Source organism: Mustelus asterias, chromosome 28 (genome assembly GCF_964213995.1).
Source record: "Mustelus asterias chromosome 28, sMusAst1.hap1.1, whole genome shotgun sequence".
Taxonomy (NCBI): Eukaryota; Metazoa; Chordata; class Chondrichthyes; order Carcharhiniformes; family Triakidae; genus Mustelus; species Mustelus asterias.
Genome location: NC_135828.1, coordinates 14,426,124 through 14,453,244, shown reverse-complemented (window position 1 = coordinate 14,453,244; position 27,121 = coordinate 14,426,124). Strand labels below are relative to the sequence as shown.

General features: G+C 41.0%; 1 protein-coding gene across 4 annotated transcripts in view; it reads left to right on the top strand.

Moving 5' to 3' along the window:
- lrmda (leucine rich melanocyte differentiation associated) overlaps positions 1-27,121 on the top strand; it is a 957,716-nt gene that overhangs the window by 694,870 nt on the left and 235,725 nt on the right. For all 4 annotated transcript variants that reach the window (XM_078199565.1, XM_078199564.1, XM_078199563.1 and 1 more), the window contains exon 5: positions 11,413-11,539. In XM_078199565.1, coding sequence (XP_078055691.1) covers positions 11,413-11,539 — 127 coding nt within the window. The remainder of the gene's footprint in view (positions 1-11,412; positions 11,540-27,121) is intronic.

Genomic DNA, 27,121 nt, shown 5'->3' with positions numbered 1-27,121 from the left:
CAGGAAGATGTATTTGTTTTGGACTGTCTACACCTGCTAATCTTGTTTTTGGGATTCACATCCTGTGAAATACCTTTTGAAATGCTGGTGGCTTCTAACCTCGTTACTGGGACACTCATTCTGTGAAATACCTGGTGGCAACGTGAGTAGTATTCTCCAATTATAGGATGCTGCTATAAGTCCAAAAAGTTCTGTCCACTGCACAATTGAGCAATCTCACATATGAATTTCAGTGCTGATGCAGTATGGAGGCTGATCTTATCAAATATGTTTTTTCCAGCTGTTCCTAATAGGGAGACAACAGTCTATATTCAAGCCTACGCTTGCAAAACCCAAAACAAAATGACTACTATTAGATGTGATTCTATGATTGGGCAGCACTTGCTGAACAATCTTGGGTGCACAGATAGCTACATTGACAACCAATTTAGGATAATCAGTCAAGCCCATAATGTCCACTCATATATACTCGCAAGACATACGTTCTTAAATTTCTTTTTACTTTTTCGTTTCCATAGAACATAGAACAGTACAGCACAGAACAGGCCCTTCAGCCCACAATGTTGTGCCGAGCTTTATCTGAAACCAAGATCAAGCTATCCCACTCCCTATCATCCTGGTGTGCTCCATGTGCCTATCCAATAACCGCTTAAATGTTCCTAAAGTGTCTGACTCCACTATCACTGCAGGCAGTCCATTCCACACCCCAACCACTCTCTGCGTAAAGAACCTACCTCTGATATCCTTCCTATATCTCCCACCACGCACCCTATAGTTATGCCCCCTTGTAATAGCTCCATCCACCCGAGGAAATAGTCTTTGAACATTCACTCTATCTATCCCCTTCATCATTTTATAAACCTCTATTAAGTCTCCCCTCAGCCTCCTCCGCTCCAGAGAGAACAGCCCTAGCTCCCTCAACCTTTCCTCATAAGACCTACCCTCCAAACCAGGCAGCAACCTGGTAAATCTCCTCTGCACTCTTTCCAGCGCTTCCACATCCTTCTTATAGTGAGGTGACCAGAACTGCACACAATATTCCAAATGTGGTCTCACCAAGGTCCTGTACAGTTGCAGCATAACCCCACGGCTCTTAAACTCCAACCCCCTGTTAATAAAAGCTAACACACTATATGCCTTCTTCACAGCTCTATCCACTTGAATGGCAACCTTTAGAGATCTGTGGATATGGAACCCAAGATCTCTCTGTTCCTCCACAGTCTTCAGAACCCTACCTTTGACCCTGTAATCCACATTTAAATTAGTCCTACCAAAATGAATCACCTCACATTTATCAGGGTTAAACTCCATTTGCCATTTTTCAGCCCGGCTTTGCATCCTATCTATGTCTCTTTGCAGCCTACAACAGCCCTCCACCTCATCCACTACTCCACCAATCTTGGTGTCATCAGCAAATTTACTGATCCACCCTTCAGCCCCCTCCTCCAAGTCATTAATAAAAATCACAAAGAGCAGAGGACCAAGCACTGATCCCTGTGGCACTCCGCTAGCAACATACCTCCAATCTGAAAATTTTCCATCCACCACCACCCTCTGTCTTCGATCAGACAGCCAGTTACTTATCCAATCAGCCAACTTTCCCTCTATCCCACACCTCCTCACTTTCATCATAAGCCGACCATGGGGGACCTTATCAAACGCCTTACTAAAATCCATGTATATGACATCAACTGCCCTACCTTCATCAACACACTTAGTTACCTCCTCAAAAAATTCAATCAAATTTGTGAGGCACGACTTGCCCTTCACGAATCCGTGCTGACTATCCCGGATTAATCCGCATCTTTCTAAATGGTCGTAAATCCCATCCCTAAGGACCTTTTCCATCAATTTACCAACCACCGAAGTAAGACTAACCGGTCTATAATTACCAGGGTCATTTCTATTCCCTTTCTTAAACAGAGGAACAACATTCGCCATTCTCCAGTCCTCTGGCACTATCCCCGTGGACAGCGAGGACCCGAAGATCAAAGCCAAAGGCTCTGCAATCTCATCCCTTGCCTCCCAAAGAATCCTAGGATATATTTCATCAGGCCCAGGGGACTTATCGACCTTCAGTTTATTCAAAACTGCCAGGCCATCCTCCCTCCGAACATCTATTTCCTCCAGCCTATTAGCCTGTAACACCTTCTCTTCCTCAAAAACATGGCCCCTCTCCTTGAATAAGAGTCAGATTTTATATCTGACTCTTATTCCAATTTTCCGTTCCCAACTTCATGCGCCACATACACTACCCATTTATTGATTAGCCTACAATTGTTTCCAGTTACCTGACACCTCAAAATTAAATTTTTCATCCTTATGTTTAAATCCCTTTGTAGCTGATATGATCTGCCTATCTTGAAAGCATCCTCCAGCCCTATAAACATTCCCCAACTTTGTCCTTTTGTGTGATCCCCAATCCCTTTTGCTCACCATTGGCCAAACCCCTCTTTTTCATTGGCAGCTGTGATTTCAGTTGTCTCTGCCTTCCACCTACAATTCCCTTCCTAATGTGTCTCCTCCTTTAAGACATTTCTTGAAAGGCAGCTCCTTAACCAAACTTTTAGACTTCTAATACCACATCATTCAGTCAGCATTGATTTTTTAAAATCTCATTACACTTCTATGCAATTTGTTATATGATGACCTTATTTAGAAATAAAATCTGAATTTGAATTTTTTAATGTTTCCTTTGTACATTGCCCCGAAAAAATGTGGGTTGAAGATTTTCAAACTGTTGTTGAACATGTTCATTGGCCAATATTGTCAAGACTAAAAACATATTTGGATTGAAATTAGTTCCAAATGCCTAACTCAAATTGATTTACTTGGAGCCTTGGCAATCGAGATGAAATGCATTATTCACTTCATGGCCATTATTTATTTTGTGTATGAGGCTGACATTTTTGTTGAAAACAAAGCTAATCGAACATTTAATTAATTCGATATTTATTTAAAATGAGAAAATCTCCTCTGGTATTGCTCACAGCAAATTGGGAGGATATGATATTTTCTAAGAATAGGAATTTTGTACCAAGTAAAACACAGCATCCTATTACATAATTTAGAAGGTGGGTGGATTGCTGTATATAGGCACATCCTGAAGTCAATTAGAGGTAATTGCTGTTGATAAGGGAAATTTGTATGTAAGTTGGCAGTTGATTGTAAATCTCCTGCACATTCCCTTGGGAAGAGACTAGATATTGAACGTAGGAACAAATCAACAAGATATGACTGCCTTTTTTAATAAAAGAAATTATTACATTATTCGTTCAGTTGTTCATTCTCATCCATTTCCATTGGGAGTTTCTGTTCTATGAATATGATATTTGAACCAATCAAGTAAAAGAATGACAGACATAGCATGCGTGATATGTGATATTTTTATCAGGCACATGACATGTACAGATTAAAAAGAATTGCTTTTGGCTTGTTTGCTTATGCATATTAGAGCTCTTTGTTCAAGATGATAATGAGTTGCCATTGCATACTTAGCATAGGGACATTTCCTCTGTACACAAACTGCACTGACATTATAAACCTATTTCTTATAAAATGCTGTCTCCTTCCCATTGATCTCAGGTTCATGAACTTCCACCTCTTGTTCTTATCCCATTTTCTTCCTTTTTGTCATTCTGTTACTCCTGGAGGTAATGGTGTATTATGAAATGTAGTCTCATTGGTACTGGTAGCCTACTGGTATTTTTACAAGCGACTATTCTTTCACATGTAACTTGAGGTAGTGAATGTTGACATTCAATGAATAAACACATCATTATGTCGGAACCTATATCAGTCGTTGCCTGTGTTCACAAATGCACTCGTTCACTTTCTACACTGTCAGCCATAGCTCTCAACTCGGAGTCACAAGTTTCTGGGTTCAAGTTCCACTCTAGGGTTTAAGTACAATAATGTTGTGCTCCAACGCACTCTGATGGAGCACGATATTATTGGAGGTGCCATCTTTCAAATGAGATGTTAAACTGAGAACCCATCTACATGATCAGGTGGGTGTAAAATATCCCATGTTACTATATCAAAGAGAAGGGGAGTTCTCCCCCATGTCATGGCTAATATTTATTCTCCAAACAACACCACACAGATTATATGGTCATTATCACATTGCTGTTAGTGGGGTTTGTTGTGCATGTATTGGCTGCCACATTTCCTACATTGCAACAGTGACTACGCTTCAAAAAGTATTAAGCTGTAACGTGCTTTGAGATGTTTGGTGGTTGTGAAAAGTTCTACATAAATGTAAATCTTTATTTCTTTAGGAATCATTGGATATAAATCATGGAACTTTGGCAAATTTTTACCCCAATTTCAATGTAGTGACATTGGGTGGAATTTTAAAATAACTGACCTGCTCGTGGCGAGGAGGACATCAGCAGGTCAGAAACCCATTTCACAGAGAAGCTGGCTCTTTAACTCAGTATTGCATTAACATCCCACCTTTGGGTTTCCTGACCTATCGCAGAGTGTGGGCATGATGATGACTCACATCTATCAAAGGGAGAATTTCTACTTCAAGGGATCCCAGCAAGGGTCAGGTTGGCTGAATTATATATTGCTCCTTGAGGCTTCAGCAACAGAAGGAATGAAAAGGAGATCTTGGAAAGGTCTCTGACTCTTACCTGGAGTCAAGAAAATTGATCCTCTGTAGATTCTGCGTGGTGCCTAAGTGCTGAAAGTAATTTTTTTAAATAATTGAATGGTTAATTCTGCAATGGGTATGGCACTTCTAGCACCCAGGTGCATTGAGTATAAAAGTTGGCAAGTTATAATGCAGCTATATAAAACTTTCGTTCGGCTGCATTTGGAATATTGCGTGCAGTTCTGGTTGCCACACTATCAGAAGAACGTGGATACTTTGGAGAGAGTGCAAAGAAGGCTTACCAGAATGTTGCCTGGTCTTGAGGGTTTTAGGTGTGAGGCAAGGTTGAATAAACTAGGATTGTTTTCACTGGAAAGACGGAGGCTGAGGGGAGATCTGATAGAGGTCGACAAAATTATGAGCGGCATAGACAGGGTGGATAGTCAGAGGCTTTTTCCCAGGATGGAAGTGTCAATTAGAAGGGGGCACAGGTTCAAGGTGAGAGGGGGAAAGTTTAAGGGGGATGTGCAGGGGAAGTTTTTCATGCTGAGAGTGGTGGGTGCCTGGAACGCACTGCCAGTGAAGATGGTGGAAGCAGGCATGTTAGCAACGTTCAAGGTGGATCTTGATAGACAGATGAAAGGGAGGCGAACAGAGGGATAGAAACCACATATTGGTGCAGGCTTGGTGGGCCGAAGGGCCTGTTCCTGTGCTATATTGTTCTCCCTCTCTTTGTGTGTTGTGGGTAAGAGTGTTTGTCTTCTATTTCAAGCTGTGAATGTGTGTCCATTCCTTCTGGCCTGTGGTGTGGTAAGTGGCTGAGGTGAAGGCAGCTGATGCTGCTGGTGTAAATGTTGCTGCTTCTTTTGTTCCTCATCAGAGGTCCACAGTGGAGCTGCATAAGCTGCTCATGCTGCAATGAAGGCTGACAGCAAGGAAGATCAGATCAAGGTAGGTAAATTATCTTCCAGAAAGTTGGAAACCAACTGTCAAGTGGTGAAAGCACACTCTCAGAACAAGTACTGTGAGCACAAGGCTTTCACATAGACAGGCCAGCATCTATATAGTTTCACTGCTTACAGGCATTCAAGTCTGTTTCATTGATCAATGGCTGCTTACTGTGCTGTCGCTTTGTTGACACAGATTGGAGAGCTCGACACAGATTGGAGAGCCCGTTGGTTGTTAAAATCAGAATCCAGAGTCACAATTAATTGTTTGTTTGCATATTTAAATCACTAATCTCCATGGGCGCTTCTAACGTGTGGTGTTTCCCTCAGGAAAACCTGGAAATAGGCATGAGTATATTGGATTTCCAACCACTGTCATTTTGCAGCCATTTAAAGCCCCTCCCATTGGCTGTTTACAATTAGCTTCAAAAGACAAAATTTAATGTTTCCATTATTGTCTCATGTCTGTGCTGAATATACTGCATTGTGAGGTCCTCAGCCATTCCAGTGAAGAGGGTCCAAGATTTGAATTTTAGCTTATGATTAGCTACAGTATACTGCTGTATACATGTCTAAGTTCTGAGGAAATTCATTGTTTTATATATTTTTTAAGTGGCAAAAAAAGGGTGTAATATTATGTCCACCCCTGGAGTGGACTGGCAGCCATCAATTCAACCACCATGGTGGGAGTACCAAGCCCTTCATCAATCCATTACCACCAATATTTTATCAGCAGTGTAGAGGCAAAAATAGTCTGCTTGTCCATGGGCCAATTTAATCTCCCAAGTGGCCAATTAATGGGCACATAAGCACCTCCTTCCATTGCCAGTGGATTCTCAGGCCAAGTGGCAAGGCCACCAGGTGATCTATGCTGGCTGGGGGGAGAGTGCCTTCTGTTTGGGCAACCTGTGGCCAATGAGCACTACCCTAACCCTAACCCAAGGTAGTGTCCCATTGCCATGTCCTGCTGAACCCCCCTCCAAACCTCTCATGAAGACCCGCCAGCCTGGCCTGGTGAAATCTGGGACATGGCTAGGTGTTTGACAGCATACCTCAACTTCATTGGGGACTGCCTCTAGTATCAGCAGTGACTGCCATGCTCAGTACTCCTGGGCTTAGAGAGCAGCCAACCATCTAATTTACATCTCCGAGCAGGTCGTCCTCCCAGCTGAGGACCATAATACTGACTTGTCCAAGTGGAAGAGAGTTTGCTTAACTTTTAAGCCGCGGAGCAGGGCCACTTCCTTTGCATAGAATCCCGACAGTGAGGAAGGAGGCCATTCGGCTCATTGAGTCTCAACCGACCACAATCCCAGCCAGGCTTTATTCCCCTAACCCCACAAATTTACCCTGCTAATCGCCTGACACTAGGATCAATTTAGCATGGCCAATCAATACCTTCCCCAATATGTTTGGACTTGTAAGCACAAGTGTTGAGCATTTTCTCTGCTTGTCATAAAATCATACATAATGGGAAGATTTTAGATTTGGTGGCGCTTAACATTAAGCTAGAAAGCATAAGCATGCGAAATCTTCTCACTGGGCTATAAAGTCACTAAACTGAGCCCAGAGAATCTTCCATCCTACTCTTCCAAAAGTAGCTGTGAATGGTTATACAGAAAATGCTGGAAATACTCAGCAGAGCTGACCTGTGGTCCATTTCCAGCATGTTCTGTTTATATTTCAGATTTCCTGTATCCACAATATTTTGCCTTTGTATTTGTGATTGAGTAAGCCTGGTCTTCGTACCGGTACAGCGCTCAGTAAAGGAATGCAATTGTTTATGTGTGTACAAATGCTGACTTACAAGAGCTGGATTTAATATTGTAAGCTCAAGGAGCCAGATCACACAACTGGTCTCCTGATATTGGAACTAACTGAGCTCTGCTGTGTCTCGCAATCACTTTTGAATCCTAACCCTAGCCGGTTCTTGGGCTTTTTCCTTTTTGCCATTCCAGCTTTCTTAAAACAACTCGCATGTGCATTTCTCTTTTAACAAGGTAAAACTTCCAGAGATGCCTCACAGGATTATACTTAGACAGAATTTGACATTGAGTCACTTAAAGGAGATGTTGGGCAAGTGACCAAATGCTTAAATAGGTTTTATGGAGTGCCTTAAAAGAAGAGAGAGATGGGGAGGTGGTGGCGCAGTGGTATTGTCACTTGTAATCCAGAGACCCAGGGTAATGGTCTGGGGACCGGGGTTCGAATCTCACCTCAGCAGATGGTGAAATTTAAACTCAATAAAAAATCTGGAATTAAAAGTCTAATGATGACCATGAAACCATTATCACAAAACCCTATCTGGTTCACTAATGTCCTTTAGGCCTAGCAAGCTATTCAGTTCAAGGGCTATTAGGGATGGAAATAAAATGCTGGCCAGCAATATCCACATCCCCTGAATGAATAAAAAGATAAAGAAGTGGAAAGGTTTAGGGAGAGAATTCCAGTGTTAAGGGCTTGGATGCGTGATCACTAAATTGGCAATGTACACAAAGCTGGTTTTATGACATCTAGTATCTCATTTTTGGGTCAGTGTTCATTATCTGTTCATACTTCTGTGAACCTCTGAATATTTTTTATGCATTAAAGGCAATGTATTAATACAAGTTGGTGCTATTTTTCCAAACTCCAACTGAACAATGCATTCACTATTGTAAAAGTGATTGCTTCTTTTCCCCTTTCTGTCTTATACAACCAATATAAGTCAAAACACTACAGAAGATTGCTGAGTTTTTCTTTAAAAAAATGTACTCACTGAACCTGAATCAGCAGAAATTCTTAGAGATCTTTGTCTCAATGTTTGGCCTACTGCCAACAGCAGACAGCCACTTCAATAACACTCCCCACATAACTACAAGATTAAACTGCAAAGGCACATGGCAACCCACCCATCCAAATAGAAATGACTGGCTTGACAGAAAGACCGAAGCATCTCTCACAATAGTCTTCCAAAACCACTGCTGTTTCCTTTCCAGACAAGCCATGATCTGCAGTTCTCTGTAATTCTGTAGCTTTTGTTTTGAAAAAAGATTTAATATCAAAACCAACTCAAAATAGTGAACAAGCACAATAATGTAATGCTAATTGAATGTGATGAATTTAACTTCAGCAAATGTTGGCGTATGTTTACTTTGCGTTTGGCCGGTGCTGATGAGGTGACATATCTGCGACACTAATTATACCACGTTTTGTTTTATAGTGGTACAGTAGTAGGAAAATGGCCCAAGTACTTAATACCCAGTGGAGCAAAGCAATTACCAGCTTTTCAGGGCTAGAATAGAAAAGGATATTGAGCTTCCAATCCTCATTAGATTCCTCAAGGCCAAGAAATTACTCTTTTCAACTCCATGCTGATTTCAATATCTGAATCTGAATTTAGTAATTTGGCTTTTCTGTTAAACCAAGGTGCTTTCAACATCAGTAGTTCTTGTTAGACTCTGATGTTGAACCTTAACTCCATGTTTCCCAACAGCATTTTGTGATGTGATATTGAACTGTATCAAGAAAGTCTAACTATCATTCATTAGTTTCCACTGTGATAAGAAGTTGCAGCCAGGATTAATTTGGTTGCACTTGTGAGTTAAGGAAGGGAACAATCAGTCAATATTTTCTTGACTAACGTTGACGTTAAAATGAAGGTTAAAATATCTATGCCCCCAAAGGAGGGACATTCGGAATGAAGCAAATTATCAACTGATAAAAGTTGTAGAAAGTAGCAAACCAAGTTCAGCTGCTCGATTTCCTGGTCGCAGTATCTTTCACATATTGCAAGTTGACCAAATTACTATTGAAATGGAAATCTCAGAAAATCCATCAAATGCATTTTAATCAGATTTTCTGTGGGGAAATCCTTTTGTTTGTGTTGTTTGAAATAGCCAATTTTGAAAAAAGAAAATTCTAGTCTTATCCAAATGACAGCCGAAGAAGTGTAGTTTTAGTCTAATTTGACTGTACCAAATGTACAGGGCCATAATTTGCTGTCAATATAACAATGAAACTAATTGGTGCTTCCCTTATTTATGCGCAAAAGCTGCAGCAACTTGAGACAAGGAACAGATATGAGATTAAACGCGGAAATCCAGAAGTTTCTGTCTGAGATGCGATGCACCACTGTTAACTTTGCAAAAATGTCATCTCACTATCTGCCTCAAGTGACATTCATGTGCTTAATAATGTGATAGGTGCTAATTACTGCCAAACAACCTGACACTGAAAATTAACTATTACAAGTGTGGCATCTCATTTCTTCAAATTTTAATTGACATTTTTAAAAGGTAAAATTAAATTAAACTTTTCCTTTTTGTCTTTTTTTTCTCCCCCTCTTAATCAATCTTTCTTTCCCTTTCTTTTTACCTTTACCTTATTTGGCATTCATTTAATGTAACTGCTTAATGTAACTGCAGAGTTAACAGTTGCTTGCCCTGTTCACTCAGGTCTCAGATGCCCTGTTTCATTCACTGCAGTGTTATTAGTTCATTCTTTTCAGCAATTTGCACTGCAAAACATCATTATGTTTAAATGGTCAAAGGCAAGTCTAACCATGTGTTGTTCTGCAACAACACCATTTATGTCAAATTATTACCTCTGAAACTATTTGATCCTGAGATGTACAACCTGAAAAAGACTGGATGTTTTAACAAAGCTCTTGGACATTTGCACTTTTGGCATGCATAATAAAAGCTACAAAATAATTTGGATTTTTGTGGTGCCATATCAAATATATGGGCAGAAAAATAAATAGGAAAGCTGCTGCTGAGAGCAGAACTTCCAACAGACTCAGAGCTTATTGGATTGAACTGGAGTTAACCATTTGTTTAGATAACTTTTTACTGCTTGGATACAATATGGCTGCTTTCCACCTATGATATTGATCATTTTCCTCTGGAATATCTTTTGATTTTGACACCTTTCATATTAGTCTTAACTTAGAGGTAACACACCCATTTCTGATTCGGAAGGTTGAGATTTCAGGTTGTATTGAAGAACATGAGCATCTTAACCAGACTGACACTTTAGCTAGTGCTGAGGGAGTGCTTCACAATCTGAGGGTGCCATATCTCAGGCGAATCATTAAACAGGAGCCCCATTTGCTCCCACACTCCATAGCATTGTTTGGGAGAACTTACTCTCTTTCAGTGCCCTGGCTAAAATTTATTCCTCAACCAACACCATTTTCAACAGATTATCTGGTCATTTATGTAGGTGCTATATGTGGGTTCTTGCTGTGTGCAGTTTGGTTGGAGCGTTCCCCTGCATTACAGAAGTGAATATACTTCAAAAGCCCTTCATTGTCTGTACTGCCCTCGGGGGTATCATGATAAGTGAAACTCAGCATATAAATAATGCAGGTTCTTATTTATGTCTTGTGTCTCAAATATATGTCTTTCGTGCTCTTAGATCTATTTTCATAGAATCCCTACATTGCAAAAGGAGGCCATTTGGCCCATTGAGTCTGCACTGACTGAAAGAGCAGCTACCCAGGCACACCCCCTCCCTATTTGCGTAAACTTGTGCATTTATCATGGTCAATCCTGCACATCTTTGGACTGGGAGGAAACCCACGCAGACACGGGGAGAACGTGCAGACTCCACACACACACAGTCACCCAAGGCCGACATCGAACCTGGATCCCTGGCGCTGTGAGGCAGCAGTGCTAACCACTGTGCCATCGTGCCACCCTTACACCTTGTATCCTTCATATTTTTATGCCTATTATCAAATGCAAATTGGAGTTATTTTTCAGTTAACTCCAGTTTGGGTTTTTTTATCCCATTATCCTCTTCTCTTGACTGTTTTTGGTGGGCAATGTTACTTGCAAACACAATTATTAACCAAGGCCTCTTTAACCCTCCCCTTTCCAGGTATTTCATCCTGCACAAGTTGCCAAAGCTTAAGTTTCTGGATGCAAGAAAAGTTACAAAAAAAGAATATGAAGAAGCAGCAACCAGGGGTGCCTTCATGAAAGTGGTGAAACCCAAAGATGATCTGGTAAGGCATCAGCTGAAAGAACAGAAATGCAATGTATCTGTGTTGCTGCACATGATAATGAACATATAAAACACACGATAAGCTGGAAAAAATGCCCTTTATAAAACTCTTTAACATCACTTGTATTTTATTAATCAGTGAGTTTCTAAATACAAATGGTGTATATTATATATATAAGAAAAATATGTAGGGATGTAGTTGGTCTTAATTTAACTGATTTGGTCTTGTGTTTTGCTGTTTGTTCAGCCAGTATAAATTTCAAGCATACTTACCTTAAAGGAAGCAGCTTTTTAGCTCCAGCACCTCCCTTCTATCTAATGCACATTCTCACTTTGTTAAAGACTGTTTACATGTTTTTCTCTTCTCTAAGCATTGACAATTTGTGCTTTGTGATCACTGATAAAAAAAACTCCTGTAAAATTGAAAGCCTTAATCACATAAGGGAGGTTTCTTATGACCAGATTTTGACCTCATTTCATTTGTGTAAGCATAGATCAAAGTGGACGGGGCTGTCCGATTCTAGTAGTGTTGCAGGGTGTGACAGCACTTCACATCAAAATGACAGCTCAAGTGCAGGACAATCAAATTGCTCAATTATATCCCAGGCCTGTAATTATTCCTCTCTGTTTTTGCAAAGGCTGCATTTGTCATTCCATTGACATAATTTACCTTATGATCACCTCACTAACATTTTGGTTGCAACCACGGTTGAAGAGATATGGAGGCAGTGTCCTTCCTTTTTATTTTGAAATTGATGAGGTCTGATATAGCAGCCACAATAACCTCTGCAGGGCATGTATAGACTTTGTGTTTAATTGCCTTCATCATCCCGATTGTCTGCTGACCAAAAGTGCAGGTCACCAATTACCGCAGCTGTGGCCAGATCTGCAGATAATTGGATTTTTGTAGCAGAGTTGATGGCATAATTGGATATTTTTGTTATTTGTTTTCAAGCCTTGTAGTTGTTCCTTCTGTGAGACATTATGGCACTCATAAGGTAGAAAGAATACGTATATTAATGTCAATCCTTGCTTTTGTATTTAAAGTTTCAAAATAAAAGCAATTGACAACAATCATAGGTGAATATCCAATACCTAGTCTATGAACCAGAACTTGTATGAATGTTCTGAAGATAATGTTCAATTTGAGTCCATTTACACTGTGACTCAATGCAAACGCAGCAGCATAATCATGATTCAGGTTCTAGTCTATTCTAGAACACATAGTAAATTAGGGCCCCTCAGGAAATTCATCTCTGAATGCTTTCCCTTAACATTATGTGGTATATAACTGGTACCAAAGAAGGTGGTAAAAGTATTTAGATGTTAATTGGCCTTTTCAAATTTACTGTCATTTTTTTCATGTTGAGACCTAGAACAAGAGCTGTTTTTTTGTGAATACATTATATCCTTTTGCATAAGTAGGTTTTTTCTCATGTTGCCATTGGTTCTTTTGCCATTTACCACAAACTGGTGTCCGTTGGTTCCCAACACTTGCACCAATAAGAATAGTTTCTCTCTGTCAAATCTACTCATGATTTTTGACATTTCAATCAAATCTCCTCTCATCTTTCTCTAGGAAAACAATTCCATGATCTATCAACATTACTGTTTTGTCATCTCATTGTTTTGGAAAGACACCAAGATCCCATATAATTGACATGTCTTCGGTAGCTCTGGGATTTTGCCCAATATAAGAAAGTCATCCATGGTTGTGGCTCAATCCCTTTCATTGTCCTGATGCCAGATTCTCTGAAACACCAATATTGCCTCAACGACTACTGTAATTTTCATGAGATGTAGTGGATCTTGAATAACTCCTCCAAGCTCACGGCATTGTAATAACAAGGAACTGGCTATCGTTGGATTTCTCTGTTCTCCTTTTAGTATTGTGTTTTTTCTCTATATTTATTCATTCATTGAAATTTATTGTTCTATCAACAATATTTCAATGAAAATTTAAGCAGATTCTTCAGCAGTGTCAAAATATTTGGTTATAAAGAAAGATTTGCACTTATATGGCACGTCTTGTGACCATTGGAGTTCTTGAAGTATTTTATAGTCAAATAAGTATTTTTTTAATTCATCCTTGCTTGTGGGCAGCACTGTTTAGTCCAGCATTTATTGTCCATCTGTAATTGCCCTCGAGAAGGTCGGGGTGAGCTACCTTCTTGAACCGCTACAGTTCATGTGGTTTAACTACACCCACAGTGTTGTCAGGAAAGGAGTTCCAGCATTTTGACCCAGTAATAGTGAAGGAAGTCACAATGATGTGTGGCTTGGAGAGAAGCTTGCAGGTAATGGTACTCCCATGACTTTCTAGGTTGTGGAGGTTGCGAGTTTGGATGGTGCTGTCAAAGGAGTCTTGATGAATTGCTGCTTTTGAAGTGTAGACACTGTTGCAATATAGGAATGTAATGTCACCTTCACAAGTAGGTGTAAGACGTTATTCTAAAGATCTAAATTGGACATAATTTACTTAAATTTAAAATATTACTAATATCTTAAGGAACTAAGTATGCAACAATATCCATTATGGAAAACAATCTATATAAAATACCACAGATTAGAAAAACAAAATCAATGCAAAGTAAAATTAAGGCAGATGAGAGCTTAGAAAGTTATGGAATGAATGAAAAATTCTAGACGACCTCCTTTGAATGGCAGAATTCATTACATTGTACTTGTTGCAGGGCTGATACAATTTGTCAGGACTACGCTCATATTATTGACTCTTTATCTCATGGAATGTATGGAAAAATAATTTGAAACAATATATCCTTAATAGCCAAATTAGTTTATTATGGTACTAATCAATTTAACCTTTTAAAACTTGTGTGATGTATGTGGACTGGTATTATAACATATTTTGGTATCATATCTCATATGAATCTGCAGGTAGACTAACATACTACGATTTTTAATTGGAATCACAGTTGCTGTTTCTGAGTAGTTCTTTGCTTTGAAAGACTGTGGGAACACTGAACACACAGTGAAACAAAGGATAGATATGAACTAATCAACTGTGATTACTGCAGCCAGAAATGGAAAGGTGGCTCCCCCTTTTCTGAGTGATTTTAGATTGGTGACAGTACTTTTCTGTCTGTTTGGCAGTGGAGGATTACTGTTTTAAACTTGCCTTTTAAAGTTCAATGAGTTTATCCAGTGAGTAGCTGAGGCATTCAGACTAGAAAAGTCCTAAGTTTGATCTCTTGTCTTTGCTTTGCCAACTGATCAGGGGTCAATTAGCTTAGTTGGTGGGATGGCTGGTTAGTGACGCAGAGCGATGCCAACATTATGGGTTCAATTCCCGCACCGGCTGAGGTTATTCATGAAGGCCCGCCTTCTTCAACCTTGCCCCTCGCTTGAGGTGTGGTAATCCTCAGGTTAAATCACCACCAGCCTATGGTCATCTGGGACTATGTCGACTTTACCTTTCACTGATTGATCACAGCTGGTTTAGTAGTTAAGGATATCATAATTATCTTCACTGTTCCTGGGTTAGGGAAGAAATATATTGACCAGGACCCTATTCCTGATTCCTGTCCTTTTGTAAGTGTGCACCTGGATCTTGAGTGAAGATAGGTTTAGCCTCAGCTATCGTGACCCCTGTTTTCAGATGGCCAATCAACATTTATTGCCAAAAGCCACTTGAGTAAGATACAACAGGACAGCCAGTCCTTGGGGAACTGTAGGATAAACACAAAATACTGCAGAATCTGAAACAAAAACAGAAAAATGCTAGGAAATCTCAGCAGGTCTGAAAGCTCTGACGAAGGGTCATCCAGACTCGAAACGTTGGCTCTACTCTCTCTCCAGAGATGTTGTCAGACCTGCTGAGATTTCCCAGTATTTTCTGTTTTTGCTTAGGGAACTGTAGCTATGTAAAAAGTTAAAACCTTTAAGAGGGAAGAATAATAGGAAGGGAATGAATTTAGAAAGAAAACCCTCACCCTTTAGGAACAGCGCATGGCAAAAAATACAATATTTACCAGTGAAATATCCTTTCAAATATTGGAACCAATTTAATCAATCTTTTATGAAAGCAAAATGCTACAAATTCTGGAAATTTGAAACATCATCAAAAGGCCAATGAACAAAAAAGAACAAAGAAAAGTACAGCACAGGAACAGGCCCTTTGGCCCTCCAACCCTGGGTTATGATGCCCAACTTAAAAAAAAAACCTTCTGCCCTTACTTGGTTCGCATCTCTCTATTTCCTCCCTATTCATGTACCCATCCAGATACCTCTTAAATGTTGCTAATGTGCCTGCTTCCACCACCTCCTTTGGCAGCGTGTCCCAGGCACCCACCACTCTCTGTGTGAAAAACTTCTCCCACACATCTCCCTTAAACTTTTCCCTTCTCACCTTGAACCTATGCCCCCTTGTAATTGACACTTCCACCCTGGGAAAAAGCCTCTGACTATCCACCCTGTCGATGCCTCTCATAATTTTGTAGACCTCTATCAGGTCTCCCCTCAGCCACCGTCTTTCCAGTGAAAACAATCCTGGTTTATTCAAGCCCTCCTCATAGCCAACACCCTCGAGACCAGGCAACATCCTGGTGAACTGTCTTTGCACTCTCTCCAAAGCTTCCAAGTCCTTCTGATAATGTGGTGACCAGAACTGCACACAATATTCCAAATGCAGCCTAACCAAGGTTTTAGATAACTGCAACATGATTCCCAACACCTGTACTCAATGCCCCGGCTGATGAAGGCAAGCATGCCATGTGCCTTCTTAATCACCTTGGCCACCTCCACCTGTGTTGTCACTTTTGGGGAACTGTGGACCTGCACGCCCAGATCCCTTTGTATGTTAATGACCTGAGACATTAGGCAGAATCTTATCACCTTAATCCCTACCTGAATGACAGAATCATTTTTGGGTCTGAAATCTCATCCTTTGAATTGTGTGCCCGGCTTTGCTTTTTATCAGAGAAACCAAGTATCATCCTGCCATCAACCAATTCAGGAAGATGGGAAGGCGTGATGCATACATTTGATCAAAGAAAGCATTTCTAATTAAAAGGAACATGGCGTATATCAGAAAAACCCATCAGCATTTTGATTTTTGAGGCTCCAATCAGAGGAATAGCAAAGAGTCCCACGAAGGTTGCCACCAGTCTCTGATTTAGCTCGAGAGCCTGCTGTGGAATCTGAGGGGTTACAGTGAGCTGAGTTCTCCCAAGGGCAGGAGGAAGAGATCAACCTTTCCAAACAAACAGGCATGAATGGATGTACCAGAGGATGTCAACATCAGAACTATGCTCCCATCAACCTGGCCGCAGTGTAGCCAGACGACCGAGGACCCCGGGAGTGCATGGCAGGGGAGTGGCATAATACTTCATGGGTACTAAGCCTCCATCCAGCACTCTCCTGCATTCTTCCACACATCACACCTCAGGTCAACACACGTTCCAGCTTCACTAATCTTTCCCTCACCAAGCACTTCCTACCCAACTGTGCAGCCAATACTCAGCTTATTGCCCTCTACTACAGATTATCATTATCTACAAATGTCTTTCCTGACTTTTCATACAAACCACTGTGACAACTCACAACACCTCTGTTTTCCTTCTTTGCAGAAGAGAGTGCACCAATATAGTGAGAGACAGTCATCTGGGAATGGGCTGTTGGCCCCAGTGATAGAAACATTGTCAATCATTAGCAATGCCTGCCCACCCACTCCATTGGACAGCAGGCTGTGTTCCAGAAGACTCTAGATGTCAACAACAACCTGCCATGAGAATCAGAGTTTCCTGACACCCTGGTGTTTAGACCTGTCGAGAGCTAACTATCTGCCTGTAGACACTGTGTTGGAGTACCACCTCCTCCCAGATGAATCTTGGTATCCATTCCAAATGTTATGTGGACGCCAAATATTCTGTGTAGGGGCATTCAGCTTCAAGAAAAGCTGCCGGTGCTTGGTGTTGCTGCTTCAGCTGAAGCAGCTTTGACAATGGTGTGACCTCTGCTCTTGAGAGTGGTGAGTGTCTGGAACAAGCTGCCAGAGGTGGTAGTTGAGGTGGATACAACTTTGTCTTTTAAAAAGCATTTAGACAGTTACATGGGTAAGATGGGTATTGCGAGATAAGGGCCAAACGCGCGCAAATGGGACTAGCTTAGTGGTTTAAAAAAAAAGGGCGGCATGGACAAGTTGGGCCAAAGGGCCTGTTTCCATGCTGTAAACCTCTGACTCTATGACCCTCAGCAGAGGTGGAAGTTGGAGCTGCCATAATAAAGGATGACATCAGGGATGTGCAGCTCAAGGCGAATGAATTGCAAGAGGGGTGAAGACGTTGGCAATCATTGTTCAACAGTGAAAGCAGCCTCTGAGTGATGTGCTTTGAACAGCAGTCTCTTTCTTGATGACCATGGCTGGAGCTTTTCGGTGCAACTGATCAAAGTCTTCATAGCTTGTCACTTTCACTGGAGTAGCTCTTTCCTCTGTGCACTCCCCTAAGGAAACTGTGATGCACAGAACTTGGTTAAAACAGTTCATGATTGACTTCATAACGACCTGAACCACCTCTTACCCAACAGATTGAAGGGGGTTCCCTGTTTTCCTTCAAATTCACTCCGGGGAAGCAGGAAGAGGGTGAGATCACTTCAGAATCCTAACCTGAAATCAATTTCTGGTATTTGTCCACCATCAAGATGGCAAAATCCTGTCCTATAACTCTGCCTCTACTGTTTCTCTTTCTACGGATGTTGTTTGTTTTCAGCCTTTACTCTTTCTATTGCCAGATTAATAAAAACAAACCCGGTATCAGGGAATTTATTAATGTCAGGAACAGAAAACTTGTTTAGGTAAATTTCTTAACTCTCTGAAGGAAAATTGAATGTTGCTCCGCATACAAAATGAATAATGATGCCAGAAATAAATAACAATATTAGCATTCAGGCAAGACATCCAAATAGTGACATTTTCTGAATTTAGTTTGTCATTTTTTCTGGACTCTTATTTGAAGAAAAGCATTTGATGGCAATCATTCTGAATATTTGTAATTGTCATTGTTATTTGTCATTAGTGATCAAAAACAGAATAACATCAATTGGAAACAACACCAAAAAGAATTATAGAATTTTTTTCAGATTTGATCATAGCCAAAGCGATCATTGTTAGTTACTGCTATTGGTAATTACATTTTAATATCTAGCCCAGGAGGTGTTGTCAATATGATGTGGTTTTATACTCTGGTTAGCCAATTCATGAAGGAGGAAAGGTTAGTCTTGTCAGGAAACAGAAGTAGTTTTATGTGATCTATGTATTGTTGGATGTTAGAAATAAGGTACAGATTTCAAGTGAGTTTAATTTAGTGTTTTTGTGTAAGAAAGGGTAAAACTCTAGTTAGATTCATGCTGAACAAAGATGTTTGCATGTATGGGGGTTTTTTGGTTTCATTTTAAAATGTGTCTCTATTGTGCTCAGAGTTTATGGCGCAACCAGTAAGCAAGAGTTTGGGGAAAGAATGACCTGTTGCTTAGTAACCAGGGGTCATCTTTAGGAGAAAAAGACTTGGGTGGAATTTTTCCCGCCTCCCACTGCATGTTTCACGGAAGTGGACGTAGCCTGCCAATAGCCGGCAGCTGAATCTTCTGGTCCCACCGCAGTCCATGGGGTTTCCCGTTTCCTGCACCTCTACCCCCGGGAGAGGTGGTGGCAGGAGTTTGCCATCAGCGAGACAAGGTCCTGCTGGTGGGAATGGCCGAAAAATTCCAGCCCTTGTGTTTTTAGTCTAACTGAATCCATTAGCAGAAGGAACTTAGCAGCCAGAGAGAAAACAGTGCTCTCAGGTTGACCAGAAACAGAACAATGGAGCAATGGACAAGAACGCAAATTGCAGAAACTCAAAGACAGTTTTTTTTAGAAACCGTGGAATGAAAAGAGAAATTCCTGGAAGTTTAAAGTTAAAGGAATATTAGCATTCAGGCAAGACATCCAAATAGTGACATTTTCTGAATTTAGTTTGTCATTTTTTCTGGACTCTTATTTGAAGAAAAGCATTTGATGGCAATCATTCTGAATATTTGTAATTGTCAATGTTATTTGTCATTAGTGATCAAAAACAGAATAACATCAACAGGAAACAACACCAAAAAGAATTATAGAATTTTTTTCAGATTTGTTCATAGCCAAAGTGATCATTGTTAGTTACTGCTATTGGTAATTACAATGGGAAAAATAATTGCACATAGAACAGTACAACACAGAACAGGCCCTTCGGCCCACGATGTTGTGCCGAGCTTTATCTGAAACCAAGATCAAGCTATCCCACTCCCTATCATCCTGGTGTGCTCCATGTGCCTATCCAATAACCGCTTTAATGTTCCTAAAGTGTCTGACTCCAGTATCACTGCAGGCAGTCCACTCCACACCCCAACCACTCTCTGAGTAAAGAACCTACCTCAGACATCCTTCCTATATCTCCCACCATGAACCCTATAGTTATGTCTCCTTGTAATAGCTCCATCCACCCGAGGAAATAGTCTTTGAACGTTCACTCTATCTATCCCCTTCATCATTTTATAAACCTCTATTAAGTCTCCCCTCAGCCTCCTCCGCTCCAGAGAGAACAGCCCTAGCTCCCTCAACCTTTCCTCATAAGACCTACCCTCCAAACCAGGCAGCCCATTGAGTCTGCACAGACTCTCTAAAACAGTATCCTTTTAACAAAGACTAACAATATTATAACCCCAATATGATGTGGGATTTATTGTGAGCAAGAAACCATTGATAAACTTTCCGATTAATGATTGCTTCAATATTAGCAAAGATGGCAGTACTTGCTAGACGCTTGTACAGAAGTATAACATCTTTTTGCTTTTACCTATGGGATCATCTCATTTTTATGCACACATGCAATACATAACATAGATCTGTTCAAAAGCAGCATTTAATTTACAGAAAAAAATCTGATTATCATTCAAAGTACTGCTCTCTCCAGTTATTACTGCTTGCAAAGACAAGAAAAATATAAGTCTATGACCTGTAAATTTTATTACCTTCACATGAATAGCGTTTGATTACAGCGAAAAATGTTGTAAAACTTTTAGAACATAATATTCTAGTGTCCATGTATAGATCAACAATTGAGGTTGATTCCAGACAAAACAGATTGCTGTCTTTATATGAATGAAAATTTATGAGCTATCAGAAAATAGGGCCTGCTTTCCTACTGCCAGCAGATGATACATTGCCAGCATTGGACAGACCACATTTGATGTTTGTTGCATGCTTATTTAATTGGCTTCACTAGCTGTGCCAGTGGGTATCAGCTTTCTTGGGTTTCAAGAAGTTAAAGGTGATTTCTTCCCCTGATTAGCAGGGAAGCACGTGTGCATGTGCTAAGAGAAACAAGTTGAATTGCAGTGCCTTCTTACCTGCTTACACTGCCTTGGCACACATATGAAGAGTGATAATTTGGCAATTGACAGCACAAATCTTGGGCCTTAAGCCGTGCAGAGAGGAAATTGGGAAGGAAATTATTGGAGTGATTTTAATCATGGTCCAAAGCAGGCTTGTTTGTGCCTTTAATGTAGCGGCAGCATAAATCTCTTCTGTCGATATAGCAACAGAGAAACATAGAAGATAGGAGCAAGAGGAGGCCATTTGGCCCTTCGAGCCTGCTCCGCCATTCATCACAATCATGGCTGATTGTCCAGCTCAATAGCCTAATCCTACTTTCTCCCCATAACCTTTGATCCCATTCGCCCCTAGTACTACATCTGGTCGCCTCTTGAATACATTCAATGTTTTTGCATCAACTACTTCCTGTGGTAATGAACTCCACAGGCTCACCACTCTTTGGGTGAAGAAATGTCTCCTCACCTCCGTCCTAAATGGTCCACCCTGAATCCTCAGACTGTGACCCTGGGAACTACTTTTTCCAGTCCTCTGCTGAAATCAGCACTCACGGTAGGGTATTATTGTAAAGGTGTGAGTACTTTTGTTATCTCACTTAAGTGGTCATCCTTTCCATGTGAGCACTGAGTCAAACTTAGGGGCATCCCAGGCAGGCACACATTCTTTATTGTCCAATGTCTAGACACCAATAGTGATCAGGTGCAGCAAGCCTACACATTGGTTTTCCTCCCATGGCTTGACGATGCTGTGATCACTTTCTTTGCCACTTGATTAACAAACTAGCTGGAAAATAGCTCATTCAATTAGCTGTACAATGTTAATGTAAATCTTTGATGTACAATGCTATGGTAAACCCATAATAAAATCTGGAGTCCATCTGGTTCTTCTGAATTCAGACTGCCTACATATTTTAATTAATAGTATTTGCAGCTTCACAAAATATTTGTTATTTCCCAAAGGCACAAAGTCATGTGCCTTGAGAAATCAAAATCAGCCGATGAAAACCTGTAAAATCACCTATATCACATTCTATCTATCACTGCACTGATATATTTATTAGTAACTCATATATTCAAATCATATATTCAAATTAAAAACAAGCAATATTTCCAAAGTACTATTTAATTTATATTTGAAATGTCTGCAATAAAGAAACTGAAAATATCAACATAGAAATTAGGAGTTGAGAGTAGGTCATTCAACCTCTCAAGCCTGTGCCACCATTCAATATGGTCATAGTTGATCCTAGATCTCAATACCACGCTCTCCCTATACGACTTGACATCTTTAGAATCTAGAAATCTGTCTATTTTTAAAAATATATTCAGTGACATAGCTTGCACAGTCTTCTGTGGTAGAGAATTCCACAGGTTTATCAACCTCTGAGTGAAGACCTAAATGGCCAACCCTGTATCCTGAGAGTGTGACTCCTTGTTCTCGACTCCATAATGTGGAGATGCCGGCGTTGGGCTGGAGTAAGCACAGAAAGAAGTCTCACAACACCATATTAAAGTCCAAACCTGTTGGACTTTAACCTGGTGTTGTGAGACTTCTTTCTGTGCTCGACACCATAGCCAGAGGAAGCATCATGTCTGCTTCTATTCCAGTCTGTCCAGAGCCAACAGAATTTTATATATCTTCCAGGCTGAGTCTTCTCTGCTAACAGTTCTTCAGCTTGTTCAAGAGTTACGTTAAATTCCTTTTTTCTTCTCTTTCTAACTTCCCATTGGAACAAAATTTGTCCTGTGGGATTCTTATAATGAAGGTTTTTCAACTAGATTTCCTTTTCTTTGCAAAGCTTGCTTGCGTCATCTTGAGCTTTACTGTAATTCAACAGTCTCCTTGGGTTTCTTCTGCTATGCTCCCATTCTGCTGTTTAAGACAGTCTTCATTTTTTCATGTTGCTGAATGGTTATATGCATTCTTTTTACATTTGATCTTGAAAAACAATCAACTGTTTATTTTCTTGTTGACCTCTCAAAAGCACAGTGATCTGGAGTGGTAAAATGTGGATTCTTCCTTTGCAATTCCCCAAATGGTAAATTCCCAGTTTGAGTTCTGCCAGTCAGCCAAGCAAATACTATTAGCTTCCCAAAAAGGGTGGAAGATTAAGTGATGAATGGGTTACTTATTTCTGCTACAAGATTAAACAGTGAATATAATTTCTTTAATGCGCAAGAAGACAATGGAAATATTTTCGAATATTACACTAGTGACCACATTTCAAATATGCACCCTTGACTGTGTAGCAGTTCAAAGAACTTGGCAATAAAAAGTGCTACCTAAATGCAAGTTCTTTCTTAGTTGTAGATAAAGATGAAGGAAGTATTAATAAAGACCTTTCTCAAATGTTCTGATTCTTTATTGCAAGGGGATATGATCTTTTGGAGAAAAGGCCCTGTTTTAAAATGATTATGTTCCTATATATGAGTTTTAAAGCTGTCCTAAAAGGCATGAACCTGGAAAATAGATAATCAGCCAGCATGCCTACTCCTGATTTCTATTCATTGATTCTCACTGGAAGTATGTGTATGGTGTGTTGAGTGGAGAATGGAAATCATAGCTTTCCTCAATCTAAATGTTTCAATACTCAGAAAACATACCCACCACTTTGCAGATTATACAAAACTTGGAAGCATTGTGAACTGTGAAAAGGGTAGTGTGGAGCTTCATAAGGACTTGGAAAAGTCGGTGGAATGGGCGGAAAGCATATGCTATATGAAGTTCAATGCACAGAAATGTAAAGTGATTCATTTTGGTAGGGAGAACATGAAGAGACAATGTACCATAAAGGGGAACAACTTGAAAGGAGGTGCAGGAGCATAGGGACCTGGATGTTTATGTGCATAAGTCTGAAGGTAGCAGGAGAGCAGTTAATAAAGTGATGAATGGGTTACTTATTTCTGCTACAAGATTAAATATCCTAGAATTTATTAATGGGAGCATAGCTTATAAGATCAAGGAAGTTATTTTGAACATGCTTACGACACTTGTTTGGCCTCAGCTGGACTACTGCATCCAGTTCTGGGCACTGCCTTTAGGAAGGACATGAAGCCCTTGGAGAGCACAGAAGAGATTCACAAGAATGGTTCCGGGGAGAGAAACTTCAGTTCTGAAAAGAGATTCGAGAAACAAAGGCTAAGAGGAGATTTGATAGAGGTGTTCAAAATCATTAGGGGTCTCGACAGATAGGAATAAACTATTCTAACATGTGAAAGGATCAAGAACGAGAGGACATAGATTTAAAATAATTGCCATCAGAAACAAAAGAGATATGAGAAAAACTTTTTCACACAGCAAGTGTTGAATGTCTAGAATGTACTACCTTAGAGGTTGTTTTCATTCTTTAATGGGATGTGGGCTGGCAAGATGTTGCCCATCCCTATTTGCCCTTGAACTGAGTGGTTTGTTAGAACTATTTCGGAGGGTAGTTAAGAGTCAACCACATTGCTGTGGGTCTGAAGTCACATATAGGCCAGACCAGGCAGGGATGGCAGATTTTCTTCCCCAAAGGACATTAGATCTTACGACAGTCGATGATAGTTTCATGGTCACCATCACTGATGATAGCTTTTAATCACAGATTTATTAATTGAATTTAAATTCCACCAACTGCCATGGCAGAATTTGAGACAATGTCTCCAGAGCATTAACCTAGGCCTCTGGGTTACACTACCATGGCACCACCTCGCCATGTGTGAGTAGGCAGGTTCAATCGATGTATTCAAAATACTTATCTGAAAAAGAAGAATGCGCAGGGCTATGGGGAGAAGGTGGGTGAATGGCATGAAGTGAATTGCTAATTTGGAGAGCTCGTGCAAACACAATGGGCTGAACGGCCTCCAACATTGTAATAATTCTGTGATTTTGTGATTTTCAATGTTTTGCATCAGTCAAAAGTTAATTTTTTGGGGGCCCAATTTGTTTCAATAAACATGCATATATGCAATGAATATTTCACATTGCAATGGCATCTGGTCACCAGTGACATCTTTGTATCTGTGAATGATGTACATTATCCCTTGTTATTCTTCTTAACTTTTAGCACAGTTGGCAACATCCTCCTCCTCCAGTGATTCTCCTCCATTGTCAAGCTGAGTAATATTTTTCCTGCACAGTTCCAATTTTACTTATTCTGTCATAGTCAGAGATTTTTATTTGATCCCTGCCCCTTCTCTGCCAGAAAATGTTGTCATTACTTTTGCATTCAAAAGCACTCGGCACACTCAAAAACAATCAGCATTCATTTGACATCTGAAGACGTAAGGTACGATCTTCCCAAACAAATTCTAATGGGGCGATCATAACAAAAGAATTCGAAGTGCTGAACGAACATGAAAACAAGAGAGAATTGTGCCCACTTTTTGGGCAAGCTCTCAGATGCAATCATAAGGCACTTGGACAAAAGAAAGAGCCCAAATGTGATTCTCACTAGCAGGGTGAGTGGGCGGAGCTTATTCACATCAGGAAACTGGCTGCTGAATTCTAGGGGCAACATAGCGCAGGCGCCCGGATCTCCCAGTGCACTGTGTACACACTGGGAGATCTCCTGTCACTCCCCTACCCCCCCCGCTCCCCTGCCCCGATTGCCACCCTGGCCGATTGCCACCCTGGCCGATCCCCACTGCCTCCCCGATTGCCACCCCCACCCACCCACCCAATACAGAGTATTTCTCTCCTCCATATAACAAGGGCCTGCCTCCCCGTCATGGCCCACCTCCATCATGGCCCCATTTGCCATAATGGGCCCACCCACCTCAGTGCCCCCCCCCCTCTTTAGGCCCCCCAGCCTTGTCCCCGATCACCCAGGGAGGGGGGGAGAGCGGTGTGGGTGGGGGGCTTCAGTGGCCACTTCCCACTGGCAAGGTCATCACGTCTGGTCAACATTAGTGGGGATCATCCGTGATCCTCGCCAGTGAGGACCTAGCTGAACCCCACCCACTATCCACCATACAACTCAGGCCTGCAGTGTTAACCACGTGCCTACTCCAGTGCCATACCCCACTTGCTTTGTTCTCTTGTCATCATTACTCCTCATGGTGGAATCCTAGTGTCTGCAGAACTCTTCTGCCGTAAGAATTTGAAGAGTTGATGTGTGTGGAATGCTTACCCCAGTGAATTTCAGTGTCTGTGGACTGTATCCAGTAAGAGTCAATCAAGGGTATGGAAGCCATACCTCAAAGGGAGTCAGTGTGTGTGAAAGCCAACCCTAGTGAGAATCATTGCGTGTCGAATCCATACCCCAGTGAGTGTCATTGTGCATGGAGCCTGTACCCTAGTGTGAGTTGGTGTGCTCCAAACCCATACCCAGTGTGAATAAGTGTGTGATAGACCTGTACCCCTGTGAGAGTCAATGTCTGTCGAGCCCATACACCAGTGAAAGTCAGTGGGATCCAAACCCCAATGAGAGCCAGTATGTTTGAGAATCCTTCCCTAAGTGTGTGTGGAACGTGAACAGCCGTGAAAGTCAGTTTGTCTTGGACTCCCGGCTGTGCTTTGATGGCTTACTGTGGTCTGTGCATGCTAAGACATCAAAGGTTTTCAGTTAGCATCAAAAGAATACTTTAAGCAGCCATGCCAGCTGCTGCCCAGAGAAATGCAGGACAAATGGATTTCCAGCATGGCAAATTCCAGGAAATCCATGATGGTTGGTCACACTCGAGTCACACCCGCTGCTGCCAGGGTGGCTAACTGTCTCCTAATTTGGTTTTCATCCTGTGTCCTGGATAAGGCTTTCCCACGATGCGTTTGTCCCAGATTTCTTCCATCTCGGCAGGCTTTGTGTCTGTGCATGCATTGACATGACAGGTTGGTGGTTTGTGTTCAGGGCTATGCAGCAGGTGTCCGGGGCTTTCCGGTCCGAGCATCAAGGGTGGGTAGCGGGGCTTGAAATTTGGGACTTTTGCACTAGTTTGGCCAATTCTGGGTAAATTACACTTAGAAAAAGCATCCCATCCATGGTGGGGGGGGGAGCTTTGGTCGGCCCATAATTGAATTTTCCAGAATTTTTGAGGGGTATTTTTGAGCCCTGAACCAGACTCCGTGTAACAAAAAACTAAAGTAATGAAAAATGTACTCCTGAATTAACTCCAAATGTATAACTATTTTGTTTCTATTGCATTTCTCTCTCCTTTGCATGAGATATAATAAGCTGCAACTACATGTACGATTATTCCAATACAGAAATTGGAAAACAATATACCATATTTTTAC